General features: G+C 34.9%; 2 protein-coding genes and 1 non-coding gene across 3 annotated transcripts; 1 reads left to right on the top strand and 2 right to left on the bottom strand.

Annotated features, from left to right (window-relative positions):
• Nucleotides 1–300: 300 nt before the first annotated feature.
• srh-44 (Serpentine Receptor, class H) lies at nt 301–3380 on the bottom strand (the record flags this gene model as incomplete). The annotated part of the gene is made up of 6 exons (NM_064059.2): nt 301–491; nt 794–872; nt 988–1212; nt 1262–1455; nt 2404–2549; nt 3199–3380. The coding sequence occupies 6 exons, from the start codon at nt 3378–3380 to the stop codon at nt 301–303; spliced, it is 1017 nt and encodes a 338-aa protein (NP_496460.2).
• A 1182-nt stretch (nt 3381–4562) lies between these two features.
• Nucleotides 4563–7782, bottom strand: npr-41 (G-protein coupled receptors family 1 profile domain-containing protein). The gene is made up of 5 exons (NM_064058.7): nt 7368–7782; nt 6980–7084; nt 6534–6657; nt 5260–5698; nt 4563–4855 (listed from the first exon to the last, which is right to left on the bottom strand). Exons 1-5 carry the CDS (start codon nt 7778–7780, stop codon nt 4752–4754), a joined length of 1185 nt encoding a protein of 394 aa, NP_496459.2. The 5' UTR covers nt 7781–7782; the 3' UTR covers nt 4563–4751.
• A 1857-nt stretch (nt 7783–9639) lies between these two features.
• On the top strand, nt 9640–9705 carry B0334.16. Its single transcript, NR_051712.1, has one exon. It is a non-coding gene; the product is annotated as an Unclassified non-coding RNA B0334.16 (non-coding RNA).
• The last annotated feature ends 189 nt before the right edge of the window (nt 9706–9894 follow it).

Here is a 9894-nt window from a genome sequence, read left to right as displayed (position 1 = left end):
ATTTCTCGCCACGAAAATATTTTCGCAAAAAAGCTACACATGTGCCTTCAAAGTAGTACAGTAACCCTAGTAATTTCCCGCTATTGATTACGAGAAAATAGGTTACTTTACTACTTAAAGGCACAACCATCATTGCGGAACCTTCATTTGAAAGTAATTCGCAACATACAAGACTAAATAGAAATTAAAAATTACCGAGTTGTTGAAGTGAAACAAGAAGCCGTATGAAAATTGTCGAGAAATAAATTAAGTTTCAACTTAAAAATTTTTTTTATTATCACCAAAAAACGTTTAAAAAATTCAATGTTTTTGTTGTGTAACGGTGGCGGGGGACACGGTCATCACGGAGCTTCTTCGAAGAGTTGGATCATAATAGAAACACGTCAAAACGGAAAGTGTAAAATGACGATATGTTGGATTCAGGCAGATCATTGTGATGGTTGAGCACATTCCGTGTAGAGATATGCACATTATCGCAATGTTGTTGAACACTGAACGTATGTACATGTTATGTGAGAGATCTGGGGATATTATGCAGGCACGTATGGCAGGGATATAGGTATGGGTAGGCATTTGGAGTCGCCTACTACTCGCCAGTTAGTCGCCTACTGCCCATTGTAGGCATGCAAAGCGGGTCGGCAGGCAGGTAGGCTGTTGCTCGCTACTCGCCCAAAAAAAGTTACGCCCCACGTTGGGGGAAGTCTCTTATATTTTGGGAGCAATCCCAGCTTGTGATGTGTGGCCGGGAGAATACAATTTTATGGTTTAGCTGGTCGGATGCACCATGACTTACTCTGATTATACTGCTGCCAAACAATTGAATAAAAACAATAGATCATGGGCAAAACGATGACAACGACAGGCATTGAAACCTGAAAATGTTAATTTTCATACGACCAACCAGCGATACACGGAAGGCGTGGCAAACATTGTTGATTGATGCGCGCAAATGCTTTCAAATTAAAGAAAACAGAAGTAAAAGCTCACTTGGAAAATCATATCGATAAAGAATTTTTGTTGTAATTTTCTGGTGGTTGGTGACATGTGTGTTTTTAAGCTCATCAGAAAATAACTTGAATGGATGCAAAGTACGAATACTTCTGTCAGAAAAAATAGCAAAAATATTCCAGCCGTCCCAGTAACTGACGATATATCCATTGAAAAAACAAAAACATTCGATTGAAAATATGACGGATGAGGGCACGGAAGAATCTGAAATATAGGAACATTGAAATTCAATAAGTTATAAAAGTCTACAGACTACTTTTAGAAGAATCAGTTTTGCCCATTCTGGATCAGGTATTCTGAAGTAAACTGGTAGTAAAAAAAGAAGCGCATAGATTCCGTTGACGGCGTAGAATGTGTATCGGATCCAGTTGGCTTCAATTTTAAATCTCCCGCGCACCAGCGTATTGTGGCGATTTTCGAAAAGCATGACGATAGCCGTGGCGAGACCTGGAATTTCAGAAAATTGAGGTTTTTTGGAAAATAGCATTTTTTATTCTGTTAATCACATGGTTAGTCTGTAATTCTTAGAGCATCTGAAAGTTTGAAACCTACTTTCAAAATTTGTCCCTTAAAACCCCACTTTTCTAATCGACATGTCTAGGTTATTTTTGGAAAAGTTATTTGATGATATAGAAAAAGATGTGTACTTTCCGATAAAAACCTAAATTCCAATTAAAATTTTCAAGAAGCTGCCTAAAAACTGACTCAAATTTCAATGTGTCAATTGGCACATTCACTCGGCACGTTGATGTTTGAGTAGGTTTTTGAGCAATTTTTCGAAGATTTCCAGTTAAAAGTACCGTTATTTTCAAAAAATTCAAAATTTTTTCTATATCTTTATGCAAATTCCCAAAAAAAAAACGTCGATACAACGTTGAGAAAAACAAATTTGAAATTTAATTTTTGTGGCGAGTTCAGTGCAGTGTTAATGTGTTTTATGACTGAAATGCTCAATGAAATGAAAGATGAAATGCTTGATGTGCTCATCTCATTTGTGCTACAACACTTCAAAATTAGAATTTCAAATTCAGATTTTCAGAACAGCTCAGTCACGCGAATTTTTAATTAGCTTAAAAGTTTAATTTGCAGAAATCACAAAAAATCATTAGAGACTAGAAACTATTTGAAGCGTCCCTAAACAAACATAAAATTTCTGTGAAGTTGTTAGGCACGCTTCAATAATTTCTTGCTCTCGATTATTCTTAACTAAGAATAGATGTTGCAGATAGATTTATGACGTAGGGAAAAATTTTCCCAAATCCCTCAAAGTCTCACTGATATCCATAACAATTTGCTCAAAAACCCTCTAACAAGTTTTTTCCTCGTCCCCCGGTCCCCGTGGGCGAACTCTATTTGTTTATTGTTGTCATCTCTCCCAAAAAAAACAAAACTGACCACCCAATCCAAGTTGTGCACAAAACACCTGAATCCACACGGGAACTGAAAACCAACTGAGCACGCCGGCGGAAATACCGACCAGTACCGGGAAAAACATGTATGGACAAACGAGACCACCGATGAGCAAGTCTGTGAGGATTGTCCTGAAAAATGAGAGAAAAATTTTGGAGATGGGGGAAAGCTATGAATGTCTGAGTTTGGAGCCAGGCTTTAAAAGCTATAAGTTTTACAAAATAATATTGAAAACTTATAGAGTTATCCAAGTAGCGTCGGAAAATTTAAAAGTGTATATAAATACTTTTTGCCTTATTCAAGTAACCTGGAGCATTTATTTAAATATATATTTCAAAACATTTATTTTTTTGAACCTCCAAAGTTTTCATTACACTTTTTCTGTTTGTCAGCTTACTGCGATTCTACAAAATGATCCAGTGGGACATTTTCTCTCAAAATTTTTTATTAAAGTTTAGTCTAGAAAAAATATTTGAATCTAGAAAAATATTTGAATTATCTGAAAATAATTTTTAGTTTAATTGGAGCTATCTAAAAAACGCTCAAAAATTATCTAAAAGTTGAAAATTGTTGAAAAAAAAACCGACAGATTATCAGTATTTTTCAAGCAATTTCGAGCACTTTTTTCAATTGTTTCAATTAAAATAAAAATGACTATCAGATAAGGAAAACAAATATTTTTCTAAATCCCATCGCTAAACTTTAAAGAAGAACATGATTATTTTGTAGAATTGCCGGTCTGCATCCCTGGAATCAACTAAGCCTAAGTAGTCTACATACCAAGCATGTAAATGCAGCAAATACCATCTGGCACTTCTTCGATTCCTCGGTGTTTTCTTTACAATACAATATCCACCAAACAAGTTAATTGGAAAAGTGATACAAATTATGATATGGGAAAATGACGCTTGAAATTGCAAAGAATCCCAATAAGTGAATATAATTGTGCAAGACGAGTTCATAGCTAAGATATGATATATTTAGAGTTACGAAAGGACGAAGTGATATCTGGTTAGATTCGCGTCGATGACGACAGAGAAGGCGAGCGAAGAGCAAAGAAATTTTCAAATCGGGAGACGTTGAGATGTGGGAGGGCAGAGTCGGTGATCTAGAACAATTTTTATTATGAATTGAAGCTATTACGCCTACATGAAGCTATGAAGTCATGGGACAGTCTTTTACTGAGAAAATTTCGAATAAATTGAAAAAAAAACTATGGTTTTATCATTTTTCGAGCTTGATGTTTTTGGAAAAAAAAAGAAATTGATAATATCTACTGGTGAAATTGCAATTAACTGTATTCAAATAAATAATTTTGCATGCCGTACAGCATGAAAAACAACAGTACGGAAACCTTGGTAAGTTCAAGTCTATTGATGTGAGTTTAAAATTACTTTAAGATTATACATATTTTTAGTTGACGTTACAAACTGTTGAAACAACAAGGCTTGAAAATTCAAAAAGACTTCTTAGATCAAAAAATCGATTCTAGTAGAGATTGTGCAGTAATTATTAAAGTAATCTTGAAATTGGCAAGTTTCAAATTAACTGGACAACTACATGTGTTACCAAAAAAATTAAAAATGTTCAATATTTACTGTCAGTTTTGCTAAATTGGAATATTAAAAAATTGGACTTTCAAAGAAGTTTCGAGCATTCTTGCATGTTTGATCCCCTAAAATCAGTAAAAAAAATTTGTAATATAAACTTTTCGATTCTTTTTTTTGATAGTCGAAAATTGAGTGGTTGCCATTTTTTGACAGTGAATAAAAATGTTAACTTTTTTGTTTAATATTTAGTTTTTTTTTTAATTTTTAAAAGATATTTGCTGCATATAGTTTATGCGCTTTGACACATTTTTTGTGAAAATAAAACTATCAAATACAGTTCTCCAAGTGTAAACAACCACTCAGATTAATTGAAAGATGTGCATAAGTAATTTGGCAAGTCTCTTAACTAATTTCCGCTATAGATCACTGAGCTTTGAACATTTTTCGTCATTGTTTTCATTCAATAATTAGCGCCTATAATTCCCCGATGACCCCCAATCAAGCTTCTCTATTGACGTCTGAAAATCGTCAAATTCCATCCAAAACACACCTTTCCCCTTCACGTCATCACCATTCACCAATCATCAAGAAATCAAAAAACAATACCGATTTATTCTCTGTCTCCGAAGATCATCATTCTAATTACAAGGACTGGAATCAAGGTAAAACCCGTGGAATAAAAGTACATATAAAGCATGAACCTAGTAATACATATATGTATGTGCAAAATGCTAGGAATGAGGGAGAGAACCCGTGTATCTGATTTGAGTAAGCAAGTATGATCTAGACATTTTGAATGAGGTGAGCATGATGATCCTCAAGAGATGTCACATGTGCCGAGCTGCTCTTTGTTTGTTTCAGATTGATTTGGAATGGATGGTCGACTCCTGAAAATTGGAATATATTCAACTTTAGTTAAAGCATGAAGTAGGAAATTATGTAAGGCCGTTTTCAGGCCCTTTTTTCTCTTCGTTATGTTTAAGTATTTTTTTGGAAATTTATATAGAAATATAGAAAAATACTTGTACTTTCTAAAAATAGTTTCACTTTTATATGAAATTTGTAAAAATTTGCTCAAGAATTAAATCAAATATCGATATATCAAATGGCATATTCACTCGACACATTGCGACTTTGAGTCAATTTTTGAGCAATTTTTTAAAATTTAAATTTGAAAAAGTCATTTTCAAATAATTCAAATATTTTTCTATATTTCTTCTTACATTTCCAGGAAAAAAACTTCAACACACCATGCCGAGCGAGCTCGACAAAATTTCAAAATGTTGCTCACCTTCAAGTTTGTGCAAGAACTTCTTCAAAGTCTGTTTCATCAACGTTCGATATCTCTTTGACACAACACAATACAAACAGAAATTGAGTGACGCATTCAGGAATACCAGTTGTTGGCTCAAACATACATAAAGTATGGCTTTTGGATGATACTGTCCATACATATCGAACAGAATTCTTGCAGGAGCCTGAGGTCCAACACAGAAGAAAAGCATGAAGACGACTGCGAAAAGCATTGCATTTGCTCTCATAGTTCGGTTGTTATGAGCATCATGCTGAATCAAACCATCGGAAAGTTTGGTTTCTTCGTATTTTCTTGAATCTTCATCAACAACTCTGCGAAGAGTGAAGATTATTCGAGAATTCATGTAGAGAAGACCAATAATTGGGAGGACATTGAAAGCGAATAAAGACACATAGTCCATTGTTCGGTAGTAAATCTGGAAAAAAATTGGAAATTTATGAATAAATTTGATTTGAAAAATACAAAATATAAAATCTAGAATTTTTGAATTGAAAATTTTTTTCAAAAATTGTCGAGATCTAATTTCCAGCTTGTTTCACAAAATTCCTTTTTTCTCATGGTTGTCGAAGTTTTCTTTTTAAAAACGTATATGGAAATATAGAACAATATTTGAACTTTCTGAAAATAACTTTACTTTTAATGAACATTTTCAAAAATTGCTCAACTACTGCCTCAAAGTCACAATGTTCTGATCGCACATCACATTGCAACTTTAATGGCATTTTTTGAGCAATGTTCCAAAATCATATAGTAAAAGTAACATTGTTTTCAGAAAGTTAAAATATTACTCTACATTACTATATTAATTTCTAAAAGGAGCAAAACGATACATTAGTTCTTATGTTGCAAGTCCCATCAAAGGTCCCTAGATAAATTTCCACCTAAAACCTAACTGACTCATAATTACCTATCATCTTTTTGACCTCTATTCTCCCGCCATTTTTCCCCTGCTCAGCGAATTACTATAGAAACAAACAATTAGTCATTCCAGTCACAAACTGTCAACTAATCGGGTGTTATGTTTACTTCTCAATGTGTTTGTGCAAATCCGATTTGCTCATTTTGATTCTAAAAATAAATTTCAAAGATTCCTACCTCCCCATCTTTCTAATTTACCTTCTCCAAACAGTAAGTAAAAGCTTTTCTAATTACAACAAAACTCAGTGGCGGATATCAAGTTACTACTTTGCGCCACAATGCCATTGGAAACGAAAAAAAAAGAGTGTAGGAAAGAAGAACATGGTAAATACCTGAAGAGCACGGTTTGTCGACATTAGAATCACGTAGTAGTATTGATTTGAATTGCTTTCGAAACAACGAATTGTGTCATAGGCCAATGGCCATTGAATGGAGCACAGGAATGAGAGCACAATTCTGGAATTAATCGAGTTATGCCAAGTTTTGTTATGCACACATTTTAAACTTAAAACTGGAAGGAAGATTTTTTTGACAAAACAAAACACTACAAATGTGCAGTTTTAGATTTTTGAAATTTTAATTTAAAGTTTTTGTAAATTTCCAAATATTCCAACAATTGGACTTTCTGCGTAACTACCATAACTCCTGGATCTTCAACTCCCTGGAATTTCAAAATACACACAATTTAGAATCATAACTTCAATTAACCAAAACTGTTGACCCAGTTATTTCTTATAGATTTACAAATAATCCCGCTAAAAATAGAACCCCCACTTACGCAGTGGCAATCGCATTTTTCGAGTTTCTTGAAGTACACCATCGATGCGAGTTTAGCGGACAAACGACGCACAGGTAACGTTCAATGTTGAAGGCCACAACAATTCTGGAATACTTGCAAAATTGAAAAAAAGTATTAGCGAAATGTGAAATAATTTAAATGCTATGTGGAAATGGATTTGAGTCGTTCGATTATATTTTGAAATGAAGGTTAAAAATAGCTTCAAAATCTTAAATTGAACAACTATGTATGAAATAATCAAAAAATAGGTCATACATGCCTATATACATGCCTAATTTTTTCCAAAATTTGGCAGTTTGCCAAAAACTTACTTTTTGGAATATTACGACCTTAAAATAAAATAAAATTTCAAAAAACTAAAACTTACAAAACACTGCTTTTGTAGAAAGTTGATGCCAATGTCCGAATATAAAGCACAATTCTTGAATAAAAATGATTGAAAGAAGTGGAAAATGCCAGTGATGGAATAGATAATGGAGTTACATCCAGAGTAGCAAATATCAAAAATAAGCTATCACATACTGCGAGAGCTATTAAAAGGTTCCACGAAGGGATTCGGCGTGCTGTTTTATTCGAGGTCAGCACCGCCATATTAAGTAGATTACAAGCCAATCCTATCAGAGCAATCACGGGTAAAACTGCCACGTTGCTCCACCAGACAATCGAAATCGATTGCTCATCGTGCTCATGATGGGTGATATTGGAAAAGTTGCAAAAATCATGGGATCCAATGATTTGTTCAGATTGAGAAGCACCTTCCAGGGTGATTAGTTCGTCCATCTGCAATGAGGAGGTCAGCGAGAAAAATGGAAAAAGTGAGTGATTGACAACAATGCAACGAGTGAAATGTCAAAGTGTAATTATGATTACAACCAGCTTTTGCTACCATTTACACGCGCCAGACAATGAGAAAAGTGATCGCGGGCGGGAGGGGGAGGAAGAGTACAGTTTTGATTTGTGTTACGAGTTCTCAAGGTGAACATGAAAAAGGAGGGGATGGAAGGTCATGAGATGAGTGATAATGTTGCAGAAGTAATCTAATTAAATATTGGGTTTTTTTCAAATAAAACTAGAGAAAACGGCAAATTTGCAGAATTTGGAAAAGGAAGTATAGTTTCCGCTTTGGCCAATTTAACTGGAAACATCAAAAAATTGTCAACTAGCAAAATACATGGAATTTAAGTTTCTATACTAAGTGGGTTAGTTTAGGGATACTGTAGGAGTAATGTGGGAGCACTGTAGTACTGCAGGGGTACTGTAGTACCGTATGAGTGCTGTAGGATGGGTTTTTGTTAGGGTTTTTTTGTTTTTTTAAAGGGTTTTTGTATTTCAATTGAGGAACAGTTGGTTTTGGTAGAGAGATAGTACGGGCTACTGTATACTCTAGGGATACTGTAGGGTTACTGTAGACCAGATAGAAAGATAGACTGTCAATAACTGTCAGAGTGTGCGACAAATGTTTTGATCAACCAAATAGTTACCAATTTTCAGCCACATTATAAAGCCAGAGTGGTCAAAGCCAGACCACCCATACTGCTTGGTTCCTGTTGATTCAGGAACTTTATACCAATTTTTTTAACATGAGAAAGTATCCTAAGGAAATAAGTAAAGAAAACGTTTCCGCCAAGGTCAGACGATGTTTGTGCAAAAACGGAATCATTTGTCATTCTGAGACGGATCTTTAGACTTTATATTCCTCATAGTATTTTCAATTTTTCGAAAGATCAACATTTGATGCTTCTTATAGATCAACTGACAGAAAAATTTCGTCAAGATTGAATAAATTGGGTGAATTGATTTGACGTATGAGGAAATAGATCAAAATGTATAGGTAGCCTGGAAAGAAGGCACAAACCATGGTTTTAGGTAGGAAACGGATAGGGAGTTCTTTGATCGAGAGATCTTACTAGCTAGTTTGATCTTACGCAACTTCTCGACCAACTTTAGGATCTAGGCTTCTAGGATCTAGAGAAATGCTAGTTGCACAAATTGGTTTTACAAACATTCTCACTTAAAATTACAGAAAACTGGCAAAATTTGGTTTAAAAGTTCCTAAAGTTGCTAAAGTTTTTGGCAGAGATCTTACGGCCGAATGATAGGAAAAAAATTCAGTGAGATTAAGAAATCATACAAGAAACATGGCACGTAGGCACGTAGGTCTGAGGATGAGTTGAAGCAGTAGATATAATCAGAGATAATTTTATAGTAGAAGACAAAATGTTTCGCCCCTGGTTTTCAAATAAGTGAAATGACTGGTTTTTGAGGTCATAATATTTTGGGTCTACAAGATCACAATTCTTACCCTTCTAACAATAAGAACTAGATTCCAAAAAAATGGCGTGCCCCTCCGCTCAAAACCACCAAAACCTAGATGCAACTTTGAGACTCCAAAATTATGAAATAGTGTACAAAAGTGGTTACGGTCATCGTGGTGCACTTCAAAGGACAAACATTCCGGAATAGAAAAAAAACTGAGAAAAAATAGTTCAGAACTAGTAGAAGGTTTAGATGACACATTGAATCGTGAATATAAAAATGGAAAAAGGGGGAGAAATAAGAGAGTGAGTGACCAGCGAGAGAAGGGGAATCAATAGGGAAAACGGAGGGGCCCCCTCTCTTGTAGTGTATGTATGAGGGGACGGTATATGTGCTTTTCGCAAAGGACTTTTGTTTGTTTGTTTGTGTAAGTGAGTCGGATATTCGGAAAGATGGAGAAAAGGGAACAGAGAGACTGAGAAGGCGGAGCGGACGGTCGAGCCGGAGGAAGAGTGCGGAATGGGAGAAAGTTTTTGGAAAATGAAAGTGAGAAAGGGATATGTTTGGCGGGAACTTACGAAGGAAGGTATTTCTGCTTAGGTTCAGGCCAGACTTATACTAGGAATAGGCTCAGACTT

The sequence above is a fragment of the Caenorhabditis elegans genome, chromosome II (assembly GCF_000002985.6).
Source record: "Caenorhabditis elegans chromosome II".
NCBI classification, from domain to species: Eukaryota; Metazoa; Nematoda; class Chromadorea; order Rhabditida; family Rhabditidae; genus Caenorhabditis; species Caenorhabditis elegans.
Note: the sequence above shows the minus strand (reverse complement) of the source record. Positions and strands in the feature narration are given on the sequence as shown.

What these genes read in the sequence shown, in the direction of transcription:
- npr-41 (NM_064058.7), bottom strand. Translation starts at nt 7,780, where the DNA reads ATGGACGAACTAATCACCCTGGAAGGTGCTTCTCAATCTGAACAAATC. An exon ending in AAAAATGCGATTGCCACTGC is followed by an intron (nt 6,658 to 6,979) that starts GTAAGTGGGGGT and finishes GATTAATTCCAG; the next exon opens with AATTGTGCTCTCATTCCTGT. An exon ending in CGACAAACCGTGCTCTTCAG is followed by an intron (nt 5,699 to 6,533) that starts GTATTTACCATG and finishes ATTTTTTTCCAG; the next exon opens with ATTTACTACCGAACAATGGA.